Source organism: Cladophialophora bantiana (genome assembly GCF_000835475.1).
Source record: "Cladophialophora bantiana CBS 173.52 unplaced genomic scaffold supercont1.16, whole genome shotgun sequence".
Classification (NCBI taxonomy): Eukaryota; Fungi; Ascomycota; class Eurotiomycetes; order Chaetothyriales; family Herpotrichiellaceae; genus Cladophialophora; species Cladophialophora bantiana.
Genome location: NW_015971590.1, coordinates 401,944 through 424,065, shown reverse-complemented (window position 1 = coordinate 424,065; position 22,122 = coordinate 401,944). Strand labels below are relative to the sequence as shown.

The 22,122-nt window shown below is 51.8% G+C and overlaps 11 protein-coding genes across 11 annotated transcripts; 6 read left to right on the top strand and 5 right to left on the bottom strand.

Moving 5' to 3' along the window:
- Positions 1-1,475: 1,475 nt before the first annotated feature.
- Z519_09744 (uncharacterized protein) lies at positions 1,476-2,093 on the bottom strand (the record flags this gene model as incomplete). Its single annotated transcript, XM_016767465.1, has 1 exon — positions 1,476-2,093. The coding sequence occupies one exon, from the start codon at positions 2,091-2,093 to the stop codon at positions 1,476-1,478; it is 618 nt and encodes a 205-aa protein (XP_016616257.1).
- A 231-nt stretch (positions 2,094-2,324) lies between these two features.
- On the top strand, positions 2,325-3,643 carry Z519_09743 (uncharacterized protein; the record flags this gene model as incomplete). The annotated part of the gene is made up of 2 exons (XM_016767464.1): positions 2,325-3,033; positions 3,096-3,643. The coding sequence occupies 2 exons, from the start codon at positions 2,325-2,327 to the stop codon at positions 3,641-3,643; spliced, it is 1,257 nt and encodes a 418-aa protein (XP_016616256.1).
- Positions 3,644-4,091: 448 nt separating this feature from the next.
- Z519_09742 (uncharacterized protein) lies at positions 4,092-5,504 on the bottom strand (the record flags this gene model as incomplete). Its single annotated transcript, XM_016767463.1, has 1 exon — positions 4,092-5,504. One exon carries the CDS (start codon positions 5,502-5,504, stop codon positions 4,092-4,094), a length of 1,413 nt encoding a protein of 470 aa, XP_016616255.1.
- A 1,841-nt stretch (positions 5,505-7,345) lies between these two features.
- On the top strand, positions 7,346-8,131 carry Z519_09741 (uncharacterized protein; the record flags this gene model as incomplete). Its single annotated transcript, XM_016767462.1, has 3 exons — positions 7,346-7,402; positions 7,459-7,792; positions 7,845-8,131. The coding sequence occupies 3 exons, from the start codon at positions 7,346-7,348 to the stop codon at positions 8,129-8,131; spliced, it is 678 nt and encodes a 225-aa protein (XP_016616254.1).
- Positions 8,132-9,130: 999 nt separating this feature from the next.
- Z519_09740 (uncharacterized protein) lies at positions 9,131-9,388 on the bottom strand (the record flags this gene model as incomplete). Its single annotated transcript, XM_016767461.1, has 1 exon — positions 9,131-9,388. The coding sequence occupies one exon, from the start codon at positions 9,386-9,388 to the stop codon at positions 9,131-9,133; it is 258 nt and encodes an 85-aa protein (XP_016616253.1).
- Positions 9,389-10,056: 668 nt separating this feature from the next.
- On the top strand, positions 10,057-11,450 carry Z519_09739 (isocitrate dehydrogenase [NADP], mitochondrial; the record flags this gene model as incomplete). The annotated part of the gene is made up of 2 exons (XM_016767460.1): positions 10,057-10,414; positions 10,465-11,450. 2 exons carry the CDS (start codon positions 10,057-10,059, stop codon positions 11,448-11,450), a joined length of 1,344 nt encoding a protein of 447 aa, XP_016616252.1.
- Positions 11,451-12,502: 1,052 nt separating this feature from the next.
- On the bottom strand, positions 12,503-13,060 carry Z519_09738 (uncharacterized protein; the record flags this gene model as incomplete). The annotated part of the gene is made up of 2 exons (XM_016767459.1): positions 12,503-12,829; positions 12,890-13,060. The coding sequence occupies 2 exons, from the start codon at positions 13,058-13,060 to the stop codon at positions 12,503-12,505; spliced, it is 498 nt and encodes a 165-aa protein (XP_016616251.1).
- Positions 13,061-14,314: 1,254 nt separating this feature from the next.
- Z519_09737 (uncharacterized protein) lies at positions 14,315-16,624 on the top strand (the record flags this gene model as incomplete). The annotated part of the gene is made up of 1 exon (XM_016767458.1): positions 14,315-16,624. The coding sequence occupies one exon, from the start codon at positions 14,315-14,317 to the stop codon at positions 16,622-16,624; it is 2,310 nt and encodes a 769-aa protein (XP_016616250.1).
- Positions 16,625-17,884: 1,260 nt separating this feature from the next.
- Positions 17,885-18,748, top strand: Z519_09736 (uncharacterized protein; the record flags this gene model as incomplete). Its single annotated transcript, XM_016767457.1, has 1 exon — positions 17,885-18,748. One exon carries the CDS (start codon positions 17,885-17,887, stop codon positions 18,746-18,748), a length of 864 nt encoding a protein of 287 aa, XP_016616249.1.
- Positions 18,749-19,591: 843 nt separating this feature from the next.
- On the bottom strand, positions 19,592-20,470 carry Z519_09735 (uncharacterized protein; the record flags this gene model as incomplete). The annotated part of the gene is made up of 1 exon (XM_016767456.1): positions 19,592-20,470. The coding sequence occupies one exon, from the start codon at positions 20,468-20,470 to the stop codon at positions 19,592-19,594; it is 879 nt and encodes a 292-aa protein (XP_016616248.1).
- Positions 20,471-21,596: 1,126 nt separating this feature from the next.
- Z519_09734 (uncharacterized protein) lies at positions 21,597-22,064 on the top strand (the record flags this gene model as incomplete). Its single annotated transcript, XM_016767455.1, has 1 exon — positions 21,597-22,064. The coding sequence occupies one exon, from the start codon at positions 21,597-21,599 to the stop codon at positions 22,062-22,064; it is 468 nt and encodes a 155-aa protein (XP_016616247.1).
- Positions 22,065-22,122: the final 58 nt, after the last annotated feature.

The window sequence follows — 22,122 nt, the reverse complement described above, 5'->3', positions numbered from 1 at the left end:
GGACGTTTTGACTTTCCACATCTGCTTACTACCTATATCTCGCGTCACTATGCCCACCAGATGGAGTTACTTGACAAGTGTCTCCGCGAACGTGTCCCCTCGAGAGGCTATTACTAGTCCTGTAGCTCTGTCTAGATTGCGATCGGACCTCAAGCTCACGCACAAGGGGAGGGCAATGACCAAGAGGCCGGGCAAACGCGGAACACAGCAATCAGGGAATCTGGAATGGGAGTGATTAAGGGGGTCTAGCTACGACCACAGTCGGTACGTACCACAGTGCTACATACTACTTTTGTCAAACGAACAAGTTCTGCACGTCTCTACGCGTTCTCCTCGACAGGCTGCTGCCATATAACGAAGAGCTCTCATAGCTGTATAGCAACGTTTTGGATGGCGTCTGTGACAGGTACGTTGCACTGTCTGTTCTTTGGTGGTCGATTTCAGTCCTGGAACGTTTGTCCAGGCCTTGACGCATACACCTACACATCTCCAGATCCTGTTTGGATATGTGCCCTCTCCCAGGATTTCACTTTGTGGAGTCAGATGGAATAGAAAAGAAGGAATCTTCGGCGTCATATCTGCCCATAAAGTGAAGCCGTGGGATAGTCTTCGGCTTAGATGCTTGATGTGTAAACAATTACTTTTCGTTTACTGCTCCTGACGGCCGCAGTCGATAGGTTTCTCGGATCACGAAGCGTTTTCAAACTAGCTCACACCATAATGCGCAAGGAGCAGGTCGAGGGCCTTTTGAAAGAGAGCAGAATCGATTGTCTACAAGGCCGCACTTGTCTCCAAGATGCTCTTCGCAGGATCCGCGCAATTCTCTCAACGTATCTTTCAAGTAACGGTTGTCTGAACGAAATGTCGAAGTCTTTGAAACTCCATACTCCTGGCGAGCAACCTCTTGAGCATTATGTCAGCGATCGATTGGGGAATAGTTGCCATGCGAGAAAGAGGTTTGGAGGGCCTTTGAAAACGTGTCTAGCTACAAGACGTGTCGACGACATGAAGTTTTCGAAAATTCAGACCTCCGTTCATCCCTTCTTACTCCTCATTGATCCACTCCCTAGGTCTTCGACATGGCCGCAAAATAAAAGAGACAGCACAGCGACATGCCCGATGAGCCTTCAAAGAGCCCGGCAGCACACGTGGAGCCAAGCACGCGCGCGATCAGTAGAGATTGGGGTTGTTGCGTTTGATTATCGTCCCGTATGCTAATATAAGCCTCTGCCCCTGCGCAGTATCCTAGAATGGCTCTGCGTTGACACAAAAGGCAGAGGGAAATTCCAATGCCAATCTCGACTTGAAAGATTCATTGCAAAATCTGTTCCAGAACATCGAATACCACCCCCCTGACCTTTGTTCAACGTTTTTCATCCTACAAAGTACAGGAGTCTGTGATAAATCCTGAGCAACATCATGGGAAGCCGTGGGTACGGCAGTTATCAAGAAGCCTCCAACACCGAACTCCCAATTCAATCAATCTGCCAGCCCATCTCTTCAGCAATAACGTCCTCCAGCCCACGTCTATACTTCTCCTCTCCTGACCTCAGCGGCGGCCACCTCTTCATCTTCTTCCGCAAATCCTCGACGCTCGCTATCGAGTCTGCAAGACTGCCAAGCTTGCCATGAATCACATACTCTTGCTCTGCCAGAGCCTCGGCCAACTCGACTTGATGGTTGTGCAGCAGATCTGTGTTTGGGACCACCACGATGGGCACGCCGATGCGAAGGGCGTCAAGGACTGATCCTGATCCGGCGTGGCTGATGACCATTCCCTCATCCTCTGGGGATCGTCCCTTTACTGCAAGCATCTCTTCTCGTAGCCCTTCTTTGCAGAACCCGAAGCCTGTAATGTCGATACCTCTGTCAAAATCGGCTTCCTTCAGGGACTTGCATCGCTCCCGAAATATATTCTCGCCCTCGTGATTACCAAACTGGATTCGTAGTTGTGTATATCCTGCTTCACGAAGCGGTTTGATGAATGCTGGTTCCAGCACGGCGCCGACTAGACTATTAAAGGGAGCTGTTGCGCCGATGGTCACAAAACATCGCTTCCCGGAGGCATTGCTGGATGGTCTCGGATCGGCCATTATCCAAATTCCTAAAGAGACGATGGCGACAGTGGAGGAAGATTGTGGGTGACTCGCCTAAGCTCGCCTTTAGGCCCACGAGATGTAGACTTCGGTGGATCATGGGTCCTCAGAGAACTGCCACTATTCTACATCTGACCACAGAGCGAAGTCACGCAAATTTGGTTTTGGGGAAATTTATCTGAAGCTCCCCAATGCGCAGGCTCACAAGACCGAAAGACACCGGCAACAATGGCTACCACAGCACGGCATCTATGTCGTTCATTATTCCAAGTTAGTCGACAGATCCCGGTGAAACGAAAATGTCAAGCAGCGCAGTCGCAGCTCTTTGCACGGCGGCATCGAACCACGGGCACAAGCCTACAACTTCGACAACTCTCAACAACGTTGCCGCGTCGAGTAGATACTAACCGAAGGACCTCTGTGTTTGACCAAAAAGGAGACGAAGACGAAGACGATGAGGAGGATTTGGATCTTAGCCGACCACCTGAAGGCGGCTACAAAATCCCCTCTACACCGATCACTGTCGCCGACCTGGACCCTGACGAACTCGCCGATTTCCAAATGCTCTCGCCCAAGGACCAAGAGTCCTACCTTGCGCTGCAGAATCACTACGCCGCCGAATTTGAAGAAGCTGGCATCAACTTCAATGCCGACCCCAACGCCCCGGACCCGTTTATGGAGAAGCTCGTCGACAATGTAGATCGAGAAATTGGCAAGGAAGTCGAGCCCTTGGATTTCCCCGACGTCCCGTTGAAGAGTAATGAAGTGGGCTACTGGGCATTGGATGAAGAAGACGATGAATTCACGCAGGTAGAGGATGGCGACGAGGAGTGGGATGAGAGTGCCATTTCGAGTGTTGCGCATAATGAGTTGGATCTACACAGAGAGGTCAGGGAGTATACGCGGGTCATTGCATGGGATATGCCCTTGTTACAACGTAAGCATCATTCGGTTCAGCTCGACTTCGTCATTGACATTTGTACTAATATGTGTTCTCAGAGTTCGCAAAGCCATTCACACCCCCTACGGAGGCCACACCCCTCCGCTTCCGCTATACAACGTACATGGGTGAATACCACCCGGCCGCCCGCAAAGTGGTGGTTCAATTCTGCACGAAAGACCTCCCGGATCTGACCGAAAAGCAACGTCAAAAACTCCTCAAGCTCGTCGGGCCCCGCTACAACCCGGACACAGACGTGGTGAAGATGTCCTGCGAAATTTTTGAGGCGCCCGCGCAAAACAAGCGGTATTTGGGAGACCAGGTGAAGAAATTGCTAGACGAGGCGCGCAACGGGAAGGATACATTTGAGGACATTCCGCTGGACTTGAGGCACCACAAACCACAAAAGAAAGTCGAGTTCCCCGACAACTGGAAGTTGAAGCCCGCAAGGGTCAGGGAGTTGTTGATCGCGAGACGGGAGCAGAAGTTGCTGGGTGAGGGCCAGACGGCACAGCAAGGGCCGGCACTCGACGGCAAGGAATTGGTGCATGAATATGTTCGAGCGCTTGGGAGGCCAGCGCCTTTGAGACCGCAGGGGTCTCTGTAAAACAACACGGCTAAAATAGATCTCAATGGCACAATTACCCAAAAAGGAACAGAAAAGGACACGAATATTTTTTTCTCTTTTGACATTCGTCCATTCACTTTCTAGCTATCCATTTCCATACTAAGGACAGAACAGAAGAAGGAAAAGCATAAAAGGGGGTTATCTCTGGAGCAATAATATCCACGATGGAACCTGATACGCCACGTGTTTCCGGAACCTGATTATGATAATGCAAAATCCAGGCTCCCTTTCATCCACTTTTGGCCGCTTTCCTCTTTTCCCAGCTCTCCCACTACAACGACGGACGGCGATGACACCAACAGGGAGACAGAGGCATGGTGAAAGAACAGCCATAGGCAGTGAGAACAGCGGTCTTCTCTCTTCCTCCAGGGTCGGGCTTTTTGGGTAGGCGTGGACGAAGAACGTTGCCATGGCCGTCGCAGTCGACCTATGCTGTCTTATGCACAGCAGGCACCTGTGGCGTCTTTTTCCGACGCGGATACCTAACGCCACCACGCCCGCCGTGCTTCTTCCTGTCTCCGACAGCGACGGGCTTGATCGGGACGGATTCCTTGCCGCTTCCGCTGGCCCTCTCACTTAGGGTCTCGTCCTTCTTCGCTGCGCCGCCGGTCTCACCACCCTTCTTTCCTGCCTCGGCAGTGGCTGCCCTTTTCGCTGCCTCTTTCGCTGCCTCCTGCTCCTCCTCCCATCCGGCCTGCTCTTGCTCTCGGATCTTCTCCATCCGCGCGTCCATCATGTCCTCCAGCTCGCTGTCCATGTCAGCCGCGAAGGCGGCAGCCAGGAGCTCGTCGCGGCGCTCCTTCTCGTTGGCCTTGGCCTTGACTTTGTCTGTAGCATTGTCTCCGGCAACGACAACGGCAGGAGTCCGCGGGGCGGAAAGCGCAAGAGGACGGTGGTAGTGGTTTCCACTGGCTCGCCGCTGTCTATCCCCATGATGGTGGTGTCGGCCGCCTCGCCCATTACCGAGAGGTAGAGCGTTGATATGCGAGGCGATGATCCGTCTGGTGGCTTCTGCGTCCAAACCGACGCGCCTGGCACGCGGCGCGGCCTTGTTCCCGTCGAGGATGCCGTAGCTGAGGCCGTCGCGGCCACCATTGACACGCAGGCTGCCTACCTTGTATGTCTTGCGGTACCAGTCTGGGAGGTCGCGGAAGCCAAGGACCTCAAGAACCTCAAGCTTCAACGGCATCACGTGCTTGAACATGCAGCCTTGTTGCGCGAAGTTGCACTCGCCGTTGCGCAACCAGTATGAGCAGTAGACTTTCTGGCCGACTGGTGGCATCTCCGGGTCTGGGTCAGCAGGAGGCGCGTCATTTGCGAGAATTGGCTCGGCCTTGTTCCGCCATGCCAAAGTGGTGGTCGTAGTGGGAGGCAGCGTGACGTTTGCAGAAGAACCAGGGAGGGGGTTGGTAGCAGGCTTGATATCCTCCTTGGTTGAGTTCGTGGAAGCAACACCAGAGGTGCTGCCTACTTCGTTGAGTTGGTTTCCGACATGCAGCGCGTTTGGAATGAGACTGGAGGAAAGCGTGGCTGCACGCAGCAATGGAGTCGAGGAGGCAGAATTTGGCTTCGACGCATTCGAGATAGGAGTTTGAGGTGTGCGAATGCCGTTGAAAGGGATGGCCATGGTATTGTTCATTCTTTGGACGACGTAATATTGATGTCGGGCCTCGCGGACGCCGACGCCGGTCATCCCAGCGGTGTCGAAAGCACCAAGGCTTCGAGAAACACCCTCGATCTGGACATGAACAGGCAGTTCATCCATGGCAATGAGAGGAACCATGGCTCCATTCTGTCGGGTGACGAAGAATTGGGGTTTGAGACCTTGCTGTGGAGCCATTTCGACACAGTGAGATGCCTCGATTGACAAAGTTGACTAGAGCAAGGAGACTGAACTTTCTCGCCGCAGGTCGAGAGGTCTGTTTGGTAGGATTCAGTATATTTACTAACTCAAGCAAGGAAGCTCTTTGATGTTCTGATGCTTTGTGAGGAAAGTCTCGAGGAGGAAGGAGGACGAGGGGAGATATTTATAGGATAGATGGTGGGTGACAGAGAGCAACCGCGAGAGAGTGACAGAGTGACAATAGCGACCAGCACTACTTACAATCCTTTTGAGTGAAGGACAATAGGCGCCGTATAGATGCGTCAATGCAAATGTGACTGTCGGCGCGGTTGAGGTGACAGATTCCAAAGGCGGTGATTTGGGTGTAGAGAAGATATAGCAAACTCCAATGCACTGGAGCTATTTGTGACAAGATTTGAGGGCATTCTGGGACGGTGATATTGAATATCATGCGATATATATCTTCACATCAGAAATCCACTGTTTGGATGTGAACAAACGGCAGAACTGAGCGATCCAGCACACCCAGCCTGGTGTTTGTCTGCTTTGTGCGGCGCGTCTGCTGTTGATGGTTTAGAGTTTCACACAGCACGAAGACAGCCAGAAAACGACCAAACAACGGTTGATTGCCCGACAGACAAGTCAATGAATGAGCCCTCCAAACTCAAACTCACACCGACGACACTGGCATGAGCACCAGCACCAGCGCGGTGAAGTGAGCTGTAGGTGCCAACAGCTCCTCTTTCAATACTGATGTCACAACCTGCCATTTTTTGTATGGGAAGTTGCATTTTATCACGCAGGACGTCGGGTACATACTCACACAATCGCCGGAGCTCACCTTCACAAGAGAAATTATTGTTCCGGGGAGGAAGACAAAAAGAGAGGACTGTTTGTTTACTTTTCTGTTCTTGGTCTTGTCCTTGTTTTCGCGGACGGAAGACGTTGAATTTAGATGTAGCAGCGGGCGCACAGTCAGCAAGGAGATGAGTGGCTTCGGTGGAGCGAACATGGGCTGGACTCCTCTGACTTGCTTCTGTTTATGGACATTAGTCGCGAACGTGATTGATGATGGGACAAGCGACAAGAGTTTTTCGGATGTCAGGCACCAGTTAAAGCCTGTTGAAGCCAGTTAAAGATAGAGACCGATGCTGCTAAAATCCTGCTGCTAGCTTCAAATGGCAATGCCGATATATCCGGACACATTTGCATAATCGGCATTCTGAGACAACGGATGCACGGATTACTCGATATTCCTGGTCCGAGGAGTCAGGCATCCATCCCTGGCGCTCAGTAGCCCTCAGAAGCCCTTTAACCACGGGGGTTGGCAGGAGTGCCTAGCCAGGTCGCTAGTGCTTCGTACTCGTACCTAGCCGTACCGAGCAGGTCATGCCTCGCGCCTAGCGAGCAGCGTTCCTTCTGGCCCAGCCGGTAAAGGAGTGCCCTCTGTTTTCCCTGCATCGACCACCTGGCAAGCCCTCACGCCTAAAGCTCTTCGTCCAACCATACCTAACCGCCAAACCACACCACCTGTCCGGACCCTCGCATCCTCTTCCCTGCCCGATCTCTGGCTCCATCATCTACCCAGTCATCTTGCACGCCTGCGCCTCACCTTTCCGAGTGACCACCTGCTCCGACCTCCTGCCCTTTGAGCCCTTTGTAACCTGACCTCCTCCCTCATCCGTCAAAACGACCATCGACTCGACCGCTCAACCACCACCCACCTCGTCCGAGGTTGAGTTTCATCACTCTCGTTTTATCTCTTTCGCTTTCTTCATTCTTGCTTCTCGCATTTGCGGCTCATACGCGTCCGAGTCCTCTGATATCCTGGCGATACCATGGCCACCGAGGCCTCCATCGCCCTGACAAACCGCTCTCTCCGTACCATTCGTACTGTGTGTAACCACCAACCTCTCTACCCTTTTCGGATCACCAGATTGACATTCTATAGGAACTGGAATTCCTCGCCGATACCTCCATCATCTCCCCTGAACAGCTCTCCTCGATCCTAGCACAACTACCAGCTCAGACACCGCTACATGCCCCCCTACACGCTCCCGTCAATGGCACCGCCAACACTCCTGTCGATCAATTCTCGAGTATGAACCTAAAAGAAGGATATGCTCCCGTACCTACGCCTGCTCCTCTCCCTCCTCCGGCCTACGTTCCACCGCCAATATTGTCGATTGCCTCTGCTCTTTACGCATACACACCCACAGATGCTGGCGATCTGGCGCTCCAGCAAGGCGATCGGATCCAGGTATTGGAGCACATGAACAACGATTGTACGTGCCGCTCATCTCCATTCGGGCCCGATTCCATGCTAATGAAAACCAGGGTGGAGAGGTCGCAATGAAAGGACCAACCTAGAAGGTATCTTCCCCCGAAGCTACGTCAATGTTATTGAGGACCGACGGCCACCCATGGTTCACTCACAGTCGACTGAGTACGGAAATCTTCCTCTCCAAGTCAGTCAGTCAGGCTCTTCCAGCGGCGGTCCAGAAGGTCGGAAATACAGCAAGCTCGAAGAGCAGGGCAAGAAGTTCGGCAAGAAGATGGGCAATGCTGCCATCTTTGGAGCCGGAGCTACAATTGGCAGCAACATTGTCAATGGCATTTTCTAATGATGGTATTCATGTTCTGATGCTCGATATTTCAGCCTTTGACTTCCCAAAGGCTATGGCTACGAAAGTTCGTTAGAGTGTCCTCCACAGGGCGGAAGAGCGTGCAAGCACTGCGACTGGAGCGAATAATGGGCATTATCTTGCAAAAAAAAAAAAGAAACTGGAATCACTGCTTGACGGAGACGGGGTGCATGGGAAAATTGGCGTCAAAATGGGAGAAAACGGCGTTGATCGTCGGTGGTCGGCCACCGACTTCTTTGACTACGCTGATCGTCGATAAAATGAACGAAGGGAGTGTGCTCCCCAGCAACCATCCAACACTTATATTCTCCTTTGTCCTTTTCAACAGGCCATTACATTCTCCGGGGCGAAGAGCTTGGCAATTTTGTGTCATTCGCGGGGACGAGGCAGAGTGGTTTCACAAAATTGCCCAAGGGATTGAAGGACGCAAGAACGGACAGAATGAACCGCAGATCTTTCTTACGGGCATGACGAGTTCAACTTGATTGCTATGCAGACAGAATTTCCGGTACTGCACATACTGTACTTTGAAGAGGCCTGGTATGACATCAAAAATTCCATATCCATAGCCGATTCGTTGCAAAGCCGGTTATCTGTCGAGATGTCTGTAGTTGCCTCCTCCGCGTTACAGGCCGGAAAGGCTCCTCTTTCGTGATTTGCAATTGTCAGGTCTTGGAATCATGCAAGACCCTTCCTCCCCAGAAGGTAATGGCGTTCCGGACCCGAATGCTTGGTATTCACCAAAAGGGATTCGCCTATCTAGATCCCCCGCCTAAACAATGTGCCGGTGTCGATCTTAGTCGAGGAGCTCCCAGGTTGATCTGGTAGAAAAGCACCGACGCGGAGTGAGTCCATCATGGGTGTCGGCGGCGCAGCTCCTTCGTCTTCGAAATAGATCAGAGCGTGGCATGGATGTCTGCATTCATATCTTGATATGCTCCATCACCCGAAGAGTTCTGATGTGAAACCTCCAAGCGTTCAGTCCTCCTCCCTCGGTGGTGGCGGTCCACTCGCCCTGATCATCTTTTCAATCATTTGTCCTCTTACAATCTCCTTATTCTCTCCCAATCCAAGAGCCATGTACGCGAGCAGAGGAGGATGGCCGACATAACTTGCGAGGGAGTCGCGGACGATGTTTTGGCTCCATTCGTAGCGGGTGGTGTCAGCGTGGCCAGTGCCTACGTATTTGGCCTGGAGAGATTCGAGTTGTTGAAGAGTGCGCAATTTATCGGCCATGGCGAAGGACGAAGGGAAGGGGAAACGCGAGACAGAGAGATGCGGCAGGGAAGTGATTGGTAAGTAACTTGTTGTGCTCAAATGTGGATGGGGGCGTGGGAGAAGTTTGCAGACTGCGAGCTGGTGCCCATGGTCACGTGGTGGTTCTGGAAGTCGAAGCGATCTCGGAGCCTTAGCCGCGTTCGCCGCCCATCTTTCTAGTATTATTCCGCACTTTGACCCCTGCAGCCAAAAAAATAAACCCCACGTCCTGCAGCCACATCGCAGCAAATTCCACCAATTCCACCTTCGTTCATCCTCGGCTGTTGGTCCATATCGTCATCGGCTGTTGAATCACAAGATCTCTATCCGATGGAACCTCAGAGGTGGGTTTCCACAACCACAGCAGCAAGCCGAGCTATCTGCGCACTTCCCAACGTTCAAGCTCGCTGAGTTTGCGAGGCATGGGCTAAGAGTTCCTCCTTGGTGCCTCTCAAATCAATCTGATCACATCGGTGTGCTCACCCGGACTTCACATCTTATATACGTGCACTTTCCGTTCCTTTATCTAGCTTTTCTCCCCTACCCACATGAATCCTCTCCGGACTGCGCTGGTGGGCGGCGCTGCAAGAAGGTCCACCCTTTCGAACCTGTCTCTATATCACCGCTCCTCTTCACTCTCGTGCAGAATGGCGCCCACGGCATCGAACAGACTTGCGGCCGAATCACGCAGACTGGGCCTGTCGCCACACCAGACACGCACCATGTCCTCAGGCAGACCAAAGATCAAGGTCAAGAATCCCGTCGTGGAGCTCGACGGCGATGAGATGACTCGGATAATATGGCAAGATATCAAGGACAAATTCATCTACCCGTATCTGGACATTGACTTGAAGTACTACGACTTGGGCTTGCCCTACAGAGATGAGACGGACGATCAAGTCACAGTGGATGCTGCGGAAGCCATCAAGAAATATTCCGTGGGTGTGAAGTGTGCAACTATCACTCCAGACGAGGCCAGGGTCAAAGAATTCCACCTGAAAAAGAGTATGATATAAGTACCTCAACATCCCCTCCACCACTAATGGTCTTGGTAGTGTGGCTTTCTCCTAACGGTACAATCCGAAATATCCTCGGTGGCACAGTCTTCCGGGAACCCATCGTGATCCCTCGAATTCCCCGCCTCGTGCCCGGCTGGGAAAAGCCCATCATCATCGGGCGTCACGCGTTTGGCGACCAGTATCGTGCTAAGGATACAGTCATCCGCGAAGCAGGCACGTTGGAAATGGTATTCACACCTAAAAACGGAGGCGAGCCGGAGAGGATCAAGGTTTTCGATTTCCCGGCAACAGGCGGCGTCGCCCAGACACAATATAATACCGATGATTCGATAAGAGGATTCGCACACGCAAGCTTCAAATTTGCACTTGATAGGGGTTATCCGCTTTACATGTCTACCAAGAACACCATCTTGAAGGCCTACGATGGACGCTTCAAGGACATATTCCAAGAAATCTACGACAAAGAGTACGCCAAGGAATTCGAGGCCAAGAAGATCTGGTACGAACACCGCCTAATCGATGACATGGTTGCGCAAATGATCAAGAGCAGTGGAGGATTTGTGATCGCAATGAAGAACTATGACGGAGATGTACAGAGTGATATTGTGGCACAGGGCTTTGGGTCGCTGGGTTTAATGACCAGCCAGCTAATTACTCCCGACGGTTTGACGTTTGAGAGCGAAGCCGCGCACGGAACTGTCACACGGCACTACAGAGAACACCAGAAGGGGAGAGAGACCAGCACGAACCCCATTGCCAGTATTTTCGCATGGACCAGGGGATTGGTTCATCGCGGGCAACTCGATGACACGCCCGAACTAGTGACCTGGGCGGAGAGTCTGGAGAAGGCGGTTATTCAGACGGTCAATGATGACGGGATTATGACCAAAGATCTTGCGTTGGCCTGTGGACGGAAAGACCGGGAGGCGTGGGTTACCACAAGCCAGTTCATGGAGGCGATTGAGAAGCGGTTCAAGAAGAACTTGGAGACCGAGGGACTGAGTGATGTGGTTAAGTCATAAGAGCCCAGGAACGTGTTTGGGAACAAAAGATGGTGGACCAGCGGACGTCAGGATGGAAGGATGCCACGAAAGATGGAGAATCAATACAGGAATGTATAGATGATGAAGCCGGGGGAAAGAAAGAAATAAAGCCATTGGTGCACAAATGTTCGCAAGGAGTTGGCTTAGAATCAGATCAATCAGTTTTTGTTCGAATCTTAAATAGGAAAGACGGATCCAGCATCAGCATCAAGCTCAAGCATCCAAATATCTATCTATTTATCTGACTATTGCCAAATTCCGTCTTGGGCTGTCTCTCTTTTCCCGTCATCCAGTCCCAGCTCTCCTGTTTTTGCTCACTCCCTGTTCTTCTCGTTCTTGTCCTGCCGCTGCGCCAAAGGGCGGATTCGACGCGTTTGGAAGGCGGTAGCACGGAGTACATGGAAGCATACACACAGGGTGGTGAATGGACGAATGGACGAATAGAAGAAAGAGAATGATGGCACATGTCTATTCCATCATAGTCCCTGTGCGAGGAATGAGACGCGGTCAGGTAAGTTTCCCCCATTCGTCTCTCTCTCCCTCCCTCCCTCCCTCCCCCCCCTCTCTCTCTTGGGAAGGGGGTTGATTCTGGGATTCACATGCTCCGCTCTTCACTCTTCTTACAACAAAACGAAAGTCACCGGCCGTACTAGATAAAGAAAAATGGAAAGAAGCCTGAAGGGAAAAGCAAAATAAAGATCGATCAGGAATCCACCAGTCTATTTTGTTACTTGCCAGACCAAAAGTCAAAAAGGCGACGACAAACCATGTCTCTGTCCATCGGCAGCAAGATCCCTCGGAGGAGACACCAACTGAAATGACAACAAGCAAACAGCATCACTGTGTGGGCCGTTGACAAGGGCCCCTGTTCGAAGAACAGCACATCGACATACTCTCCTTCACTGGACCGAAGCGCCCTACTATTCCACAAACAGGCCATGCGTTGAGGCTCTCGTCAACACTTGGTTTCACTCTTGTTGCCCCCCTTTCTATTCTCTCGAGATTCCACCTCTTTATGCCTGGCTCAGACTTCATTTCTGCTGCTGCCTCTTAAACTTTGGACCTTTGGGGCTCCCGATGTCACCGCCTAACAAATTGATGTGCATGGTTTTTTCCAATTTCCCAAGCGCCACTGAATCGTATGCCGCCTTGCCAGACTCAATATCTCGGAGGAGCGTCCTATCGACGTGAGCCTTGTCGGCAAGGTCGATCTGCTTCATCGCTTTACCATCAGGACCCTTATTCTGGTTCCGCCATTCGGCAATGGCCCGTGACACTGCTGGTGGGATGGTTTTGGGCTTTATGATATCGTCAGAGCGGTCGACCTTGGTCAAGTGTTGGCCCTCGGCGCCCGATCTCTATGAAGTCTCTGTCAGTCCTGTTCACCCGCAGTCCGGAGTATCAGAGCTGCAACTTACGCTATTAGTGCCTCCGTATTTCTTTTCCGTGAGGACGACAGCGCCTGAGCGCTTAGCTGCGTTGAGTGCTGAATTGCCCTTTACAACCCGTTCACGATCGACGGCCCCACTGCCAGGACCTCTGACTTTGCTACCAATACGTGTGACGGTATCCCAGTCGCTGTCGGCCATGATGGTGAGTGTGAAAGTTGTTGGAAATGCGAGGAAATGTAGGGAAGTGGCGGTGTCGTGAGCTGAGGTCGCTTCTGTCCACGGACGATGCAATGGAGAGGATTCGAATCAACCGCTATGAACGGTGAGACTCTATTATATGGTCAGAGTTACAATATATGGACTTGTTGGGCGATGAGATGGAAATGGAAAATGAAGGGAGTTGAGCTGATGATCTAGAAGTTGCCATCCCATCGCAGCCGCCAGAGACTGAGCAACCGAGTCATCGCCCCACGCCACGCCACGGCGCACAGCGCCACAGTCAGACTTTCCTCTTTCTCGCTAGGCGGGCTCGGCGGCTAGGCGTCTCAGCGGATTGGCAGCTGGCCACAAGGCTGAATTGAATCCCAGCAATCTGCAATTTCAATCGAATCGCCGCACAGGGGAGGGCGATCGTCTGAGGTGGTTGCGACCCAAATCCCTAGTCAACCATGCTACAGCCTGAGACGAGAGAATGCTGCTGAAGTTTGAGACTTGTTTGAGATCCTCCTGTCTTGCCGGTCCATGTGGGAACCCTCTTGTCCTGCAGCCAGGTCTCACATGAACGAATCTGTGGTAGACGCTGTTCCTTCCAATACGGCAAGTCACCGAGACACCAAATCAAACAGTCCGCTTGGGCGGTTAATGCATACGCCCCCCATACCCCTGCCAGCCCTTGTTGCTGTACAGCCTCAGTGAGTATCAAACCTGCATGACCTGAAGCGCCCGTGCCAGAAATAAATGGCCCCGCCAGAAGGCTTCTTTGACTGCAAGCCGTCTTAGTTTGCTTTTCTCCTCTTCTCTCCCATTTCTTTAAGTTTGACGGCAAGAACCTTTATGGCATCGCAGTGCTCTTCCAATCGCTATACTCAATGACCGTCAAAAGCTAGAGTCTATTCTGCCACTTGGGTCCGCGCCGGCCGATCCCGCGAGTTTGTGGCATATGCTTTTCACTTCCCCCCAATATCCTAGCGATCGGAAGCTTCTCGTTCTCCAGAAGAAGACACAGAAGAAGCCCAGTAGGGTACTCCCGCTAGCCGACATCAAAGCCTCATCTCAAACCACCTGGACCATTCACTGGCACTTCCGAGGAAGAGCCTGGGGATCTCCTAGACGAAACTTCCCAAAGTTGTACTGGCTCGCCTTCAATTATCCAACCTCCACCGGCCAAATTTATACAGCATCAATACTTAGGAGGATCTCGAGGATTTCGAACATCGCTCTGACTGCCAAAAGATGCCTGCATACGCCGGGTTCCAACTTGCACTTGAACTTTCAAATGTCCTCCCTATAAAGGATCTTGCTGCTTCCACAATCACAACGCTACTCAACACGGCACGCGACCTTCGCAATTCTGGTTCTGATATTGTTGTTGAGGCTGATCTGGCAAGCATTTTCGGCAGGGGTCAAGTTTCACTTGAACTGGAGAAAGCATTCAAAGCCAAAGTCCACATCACTAAGATCACCCCACTACATGAGGGCTCAGAAATCGAGCTCCGCACTGGCCCTGGCCCAACTGTGACTCGAGCATTTCAGAATCCACCATACTTTGCAACTATAGTCACTCTCTCTGCACTAAGTTATTTTACCAGGAGAGAAGATCTTGCCAGAATGATCGCCAGTGGGATGGCCAAGCGATGCGAGGCCAACGTATCAGGGGCCAGCAGCCCCCCTGGGTACGAAAGCATTGAAAACACATTGGCAGCCTGTAGTACGCAATGTGGCGAATTTCACTGGGCTCCATACTGTGCACAAATCGAGCGACGGCTTCGAATTTCAATGCAAGACTACAATTGGAGTGCGGATTACACTCGGCTGACGCCTGCGGTTCTTCTGGGAGCCATGGACTTCTTCTATATCGTCAAAAGCCTGCCAGTGGACAGGATAGTCACAATCTCGTTCCAGACAGGATTTATCCCTCTCACAATCTGGGCTCACTACATCTTGGGCCTCAATGTTGTGATCACTAATCTTTCTTGTCCAGATGTTGTCTTTGGGAACGCAGATGAGCCACACGTTGTCATCTATTGGCGCCAAATTGATCCTTCTGATAGGGAAACCCCGTGCTGGAATTTGGGTACGGATGACGAGGGTCCGGAAATCTGCCTTCACGACGCAGACATGAAAATTATATTAACGTGTAAACCGGAAGATCACGACTCGGATGGCATCTACTCAAGGGAAAGGCACCCTTTGTCGGGATATGGCACGGAAATCCTCCGACGCGGCTTGAATCTTAATACCATCACTCGAGATGATGACGATATCTACGTGGAGGCGGCAAGCTTCATAGCAGGATTCGCAATCGTCGCTTCGCAGAGAATGGCCCGAGAACTGACGTGGCCTCCATGCGAGCAGGGACAGGAGACGACCGAGGATACTGGACAAAAAATCCAATTGGAGATATGGAGGATCATCGATTCTGTTAAATTGATCTTTGATGGTATCACAATCGATTCAAAACTTTGTGAGAAATATGCGCAACTTTTGTCAGAGCAACCCCCGTCTGAATCCACGCTACCTTCAACGTTCAATTCCTTCTTTGCAAGATTCGCGTGGCACGGCCGTCTCTACTCTCCGGCAGACCGGATGATGGCACTGATTGAACTCCTCACGAAATATGTCCTGATTTTCGCTCACGTCTTTGAGCTCGATAAATGTGGTGATATGCCAATAGCCTTCAGCGATGACATCTCCGCCTTCTCGACTGTCCTACGCGAAATCCGCGAGGGAACGGATCGGCTAGGGCTAGTTGAACGCTTTGAGGTGTTCGGTGGTGTCGCTAGTGTACTCGAGTCTAGCGAGCTCCAAGATGAGAGTCGCAATCGATATGCTGGCCGCCTATCCCTTCAGAGCGATTTTGGGTGGTGTGTGCATCTGGACACATATGGTGACCGTGATCCAGCTGTCGTTCGGCCTGAGCTCGTACACATTCGCAAGGGTACGCCCACAAATTCAAGAACAGGGGAGCGGAAATTGCGGATAAGAGATGGGAGTGGTTTTGTCGGAGGCGAGAAATCCTGCGTTTGCCCCGTTGAGAGAGGCCTGACGTACACTCCGCGCACATTTGCGAACTACACTTCTCGGAAAGATTACCATAAGTCTCTTGCGTACGAATTCCAAATAACCCTTGCTATTGCATTTCAGTCAGTCCCTGAGTGGCAGAATTGTGGAGGTTCCAAATCTTTCAAAGAACGTATGCGCCACAGCGAGATGCATGAAAATTTGTGGAACACGCATCTGACTCCAAAATGCAGCCACAGGCACCGGAACGAACGGAAACAGGCAAATATCAAACTCGGTCCAGACGCAGCGGCAGTTCTGGGGTTCTCCGAAAGGCACACCCACGACGAAATCCTGCCGGAGAGAATCATTATTTTATTGACAAAAGGCGACGCTTACGTAAGATGGCTTGCAATCTGGCATGCGTGCGCCGACGCCGGTGACACGGGACGGAAGATAATGCTGCGCGGGGACAAATGTTGCGAGTCCTGCGCTCTTGACTACGTGGCTTCACAGCAGGGGAAATGGTACCTTATTTTGTAGATATAGGCTCAGTTGTCTCGACTCAACATCTTGCTTTGAAAAGACGCGAGCATTTGGGCTGGGAAGATTGTCACGACCCCGGATATCATCCGGCAACAAACCTTGTGGGCGGGGGGGGGGGGGGGGGGGGGGGGGGGGGGGGGGGGGAGGCGGTCGGATAATTCGTGGTGTCTGGCGTGTAGTTTGGCGTCCGAGTCAACAATACATAGTTGAAGTATATGTAGCAATTTGAATTAACTTTTCACTTGATCCCTGGGACACCGCCAACGCAAGGCCGTTCTTCGTTCTTCGTTCCATTGCGGGCGCAATGAATTCGCCTGCGTATCCAAAAGGACGAGAACAGGTGTCAAGGCTAGTTACGGAGAAGATGCAGTATGGCACCTTTCGTCAATTTGCTAAGATCTGAAGAAGGGAGACAATGAGAAAAGTTGCTGTTCTCTTTTATGTTGTTGATCTGAGCTGGACTCGGCATGGTTTAGGCACCTGGCAAATCTGGACAACACACACACACATATATACAAGTATACAACGATGCAACTCCAATGCCGGATGATGTGAGTTGAGGAAGATGCAGGACACCGGCATCCTGTAGAGGTTTCCTGTGAACAACGTTGGCAGCGGCTGATTGATTCGCTCCATGGGATGTCCCATCGGTTCGTTGCCTGGTTGGATAGCACGTGGCGGCATGGGGATAAGTGGAATTTCCCCTCTCCATCTCTCTGTCCTGTAAGGGAACACTGGCAGGACTCGGTACCGGGCAAACAGGAGTCAAAGTTGAACGCAGGACCCAGTTTAGAGTGTCGTTTTCGGAGAGTGGAGTGTCCGAATAGAGCGCTAGCGCAAAAGAATCATACTCCAAATTAGGAAATTTCTTAGAAGGCCAATCAGACCACGCGGCTTTTTGATGGATGACTAACGGACGGCACGACGATTGGCTGGCTGGACGTCAGGAGTAAGGATCTCCATCCACAAAGACTGCTCCCTTTCTCTCTCATAATCACGTCGCATGTTCGGGTTTAATTGATTGTAAAGCAGTCCGAATATGAGGGCTTTGCTGGCATGGTTGGTTCGTCAGGTTGGACCTTTAGAGAGACCGAAGGAAGGCAGACTCCCAGGATAAAAGGGACGGTTTCCCTTCATCTAGCAGGATGGGTTCTCAGGTCAACATCAATCAGCTATTTCAGATAGTAGTACAGACGACTTGAGGATCTGAGAAGAAGAAGACGAGAAACCACCACAAGCAAACAATCTCTCACACCCATGGCCACCTACGAGACCGCCCAGGACAAATTCGTCACCATCAACGGCATCAAGCATGCCTACCGCCTATTCGGCCAAACCAGCGGGACCCCATTGTTCCTCCACGTGCATTTCCGCGGTAACATGGACTGGTGGGACCCGATCTTCCTCAACCGGCTGGCGGCCAAGCGTCCGATCTTGCTGGTTGACAACACGGGAGTGGGCCGCAGTGAAGGCGAAGTCGGGACCAGTTTCGTCGCGTGGGCGCAGACCATCATCGACGTGGCCGCGGCGCTGCACATCCCCAAGCTGGACGTCCTGGGTTTCTCGATGGGCGGCTTCGCCGCGCAGCGTATGGTCTTGCAAGCTCCGAAGCTGGTGCGCCGGCTAATCGTGGCGGGCGCGGGGCCCTCGGCGGGCGAGGGTGTCGTGGGCGGGGACCCTAAGTACTTCGCGGAAGTGGCGGGCGCGACGACGCTCGAGGACGCCAACACGGGGCTGATGCACACCTTCTTCTCACCGTCCGCAAAAAAACAGACTAAGGCGGCGGAGTGGATCGAGCGCATGAGCTCGGCGCGCAAGGACCGCGCACCCCTCCTGCATGAGCAAGGAACACAACGCCAGATCGCGGCTGTGCAGCGCTGGTTCTCGGGCGACTTCCGCGATGAGGGCTCCTTCGACATGCTCGACCGCATCATTGTCCCGACCCTCGTGGCTAACGGCTCCAACGACCTCCTCGTCCCCACGGAGAACAGCATCGTGATGTGGAAGCGCCTCACCAACTGCGACGCCAGCCTGCACCTGTACCCGGATTCGGGACATGGGTTTTTGGGCGAGTACAATGTGCACTTTTCGCAGCTGGTGAATGATTTCTTGGACGAGTAAAAAGGCAAAAAGGGAAGTAGAAAGGGTAGAATGGTCATCATCTGTCTCTTTGCCCCTGCTCGAAGGGGCTCGTTATGCTAGATTGAGTAAATGCCTTGTAGCTAGTCGGAGATATCATCCACCTCAAATATCTTGGGTCACTACCCGCTAATCCAATACTAGTTTGTCTGTCCGTCTGCGGGGAATCCTGTTTCTCCTCATCTATCCGGGACCTGCGCCGTCGCCTGTTCGTTGAATTGTATCAACCCCTATCGCGTCAAGCGGTTTCCAAATCCGATCCAAGGTGCGGCAATGCCTTGTACCGCCCGAATTGTCCAAAATTTTTTGTGCCAAAGAGGTAGACCTCTATCTTCAATCGAAAGCTCACAGCCTTTCTCGTATGCTGGACGCTTTCGGCACTCAATATCCCTCACCCGGCCCTCTCATATCCATCTATATCTTGATCTTCCTACCCACTCCCACTCAGTCTTCATTGTCCGAGGCTTGTGTGTGTGGAACTGAACGGGGTCCTTGAGGCCAGATCATGGCATTCTATTTTCGAGCGACACAATAGCTAGCGAAAACAGAGCAATTCCAAGCTCCTTGGATTGACCAATTCGGCGCCGTAGCAGGGATCAAAATCTCTCTCTATCTCCAGTCTTCCGCAACACGAGGGACATCATGTAGCGGCCAAGTGTACCAGTAAGCACCAAGATTTGAGTCATGATCGTCTCGTTCGGGGGTAGTTGGGTTCTGAATATACTTCCCAAGGGTCGGAGACAGACACGTCTGTTAAACCTATCTGGGGACCTTAAAGTTGATCAATTGAGAAGGAAGAGACGTTCTATCTGTGACGGTAGAGACTTAAATACTAGCCTGTACCGCAGTGCCAGGATTTCCAGGATATTGCCTCGTCGGGGTAGTCCGACAACCTCCACCAGGTCTCGAACTCCTTGTGGCCAGGTTCGAACAGCTTCGGGAATTCACCGACAGCATGGTTCCCTGGAGCTGTGCCTGCCATCGCCACGAGTCCAAAATATTCTCAACGTGGCTGAATTCCCAAACTGACGTTCGACGTCGTTGGTCTTGAGCATCAAGCCCTCGCAGTCCGTCGAACACGAATCTTAAGCGGACCTGATCATCCTCTCGCAGATTTGCGAGATCTTCCATTGTTTGCGTGAGGGCAGCTGTCTGGCGGCGAACACAACTGATTGACTTCCGCCATTTAGTACGGGTGTTGAAGGTCGAGTAGTCAATTCCTGTCCTTGTCAGAGTTCTCTGCAGTTTCTCGCATGCATCATTCACTGATTCGTGCAGCTCGGGTTGGAATGTCACAATAACTTCGTTCCATATTGTAAGAGGAAGCTGTGCTGCTTTTCCCAGATAAGTTGCGAGGATATTGTGAGGGTTCTTCAAGGTATTACACTGGCAATGTTTCCCGCTTGCGATGTATATGCGCAGGGGGAAGTGCTTGGTATAGTGTAGGATCTCATTCCTGACCTTGTGAGAAGTTCGCAGAAGGGAGGTGAGTGTAGCAGGGCAAACATCGCCGTAGGAGCTGGGAAATATCGTGACACCATTCTTTGGAATGTGGTATTTGAGGACTTCCAAAAGGATCTCATCAGGAATGTGTGGCATGGAAGAAGGACCGCCTTCATTGTTTTCAGCATATTTGACATGATCGATATTGATCAAAGAGTCCTGAGAATGTTGCGTAGTTGGAGGAGCGGTGACTGAATCCATGGTCGAGTTTGTGTGTGGGACTGTCTGAGGCGTGGTGAGTTGGAGGACCTGAGTATTCTGAGTATCTGCGCGTTGGGACAATCTCTAAAATAATTGGACCGATGGGAAGGTACTCTTTATGTTGAGCTCCTGAATGTTGTCCGAATATATATCTCCAACATAAAAAGGCTGAATGGAGGACGAAGGCGGCTTGAGGTTCTCGACGTCCTCCAAGGCCGCAAGGCACCCCTGGGAAGCACCAAACCCACAACACTCACGCAGTCGGTTAGCAAACCTACAGTAAGACTGGGCTTACCTTTGGAATGGCCATACAGGAGAGGCGTGACAGCGGATCCAACCCAGGTTTCCAAAGGGCTGAAGCTGGTGAGAGTTTGGTTCGAATGGAGGATGTTGGGAATGCTGCGAGACCCATTTCCACGCGACAATACATATTACTTTGCTCCTCCACTAATTGGTTCTTCCTGTTTCTTTATTTTGTTCACTTCTTGTAATAATCGCAGACATAAAGCACCACTTGGTCAAGACGCACTAGCAGCCCAAAAAGTTCCAACAAGGTCTTCAAACTGCCATCGACATGGAGAGCAAAGCTCAGTCGTCCCTGCAAGATAATCGTATGAGTGAACTTGGGAGGAATATGGGCTCCTGCAGGCTGGATATATAACACCTTCCAAATGAAATCTTGGTCGAAATCATCTCGTGCTTCATTCCACGTGGCGGCCTCTGCGTCTCAAACCACCCCGAGTACTACTCCGACTTTGCCACAATTAGGTCGCTTCTGAGGGTCAGTCGCGCGGTGAGAGACGAGATCCTTCATCGCATATTCAACCTACCATTACAAGTTTACATTACGAGCGGAAATGAATGTCGCTGTCAAGATGGGACGAGGCCTTTCGACAAGACATCCTTAGGCAAGGCAGCCGCTCTCCCATTACGCAGATTTCGAGAGATAATTGTGACTTTTGTTCCATACTTTTTGAAGCCGCCATGCGGCCACAGTAACCAGGGCGAGTGGAACGCGGAATTTTTGAGTGGTGAAAGAGGAGTGCGGAAGTTCAGGAGAGACATGCATTGCATAACACGCCAGTCCTGGGTCCTCGCAGCAGCAATGGAAAGACATCCAGACATAATGCCGGAACTTCCCCCCCGCTTCAGGTTCAAATGGGACGGAAGCAAGGGTGTCGACGAGGCAAATATGTCACGGAGGATACCTTTATGGGAGGTTTTGGTGCTTGAGTGGCCACTGGAGAGGTGGAGATGGGTCACCACTCCGGAGACCTTGCGCCATAACCCGCACCATCAGATCGACTTGCCAGAGAAAATCGTGACTGCAATTGTCAGAATCTTGAATGTCGACCACGACTATGTCATGACCGGGGATCCTCTGGAAGAGTGCTCGACGCTGGTCGCTCGTTCCTGGAAAGGTCTCTGGCAAGGATTTCAGACGGATTTGACTTGGTCTATTTTACAGTCTTCGTTCAGCAAGAACACAGTCAACCTTCGTTTCATCATCACTGTCAGAAAGGATGCAGCAATCAGTGGTGCAGGATGCACCTATGAAGCAGAGTGCATACTTCAACAGACGCGGACGCCCTGAACCAACATCAAAATAACGTTCGAGGAGAACGTGCCACCCACGAGAACTCGAGCGAAAG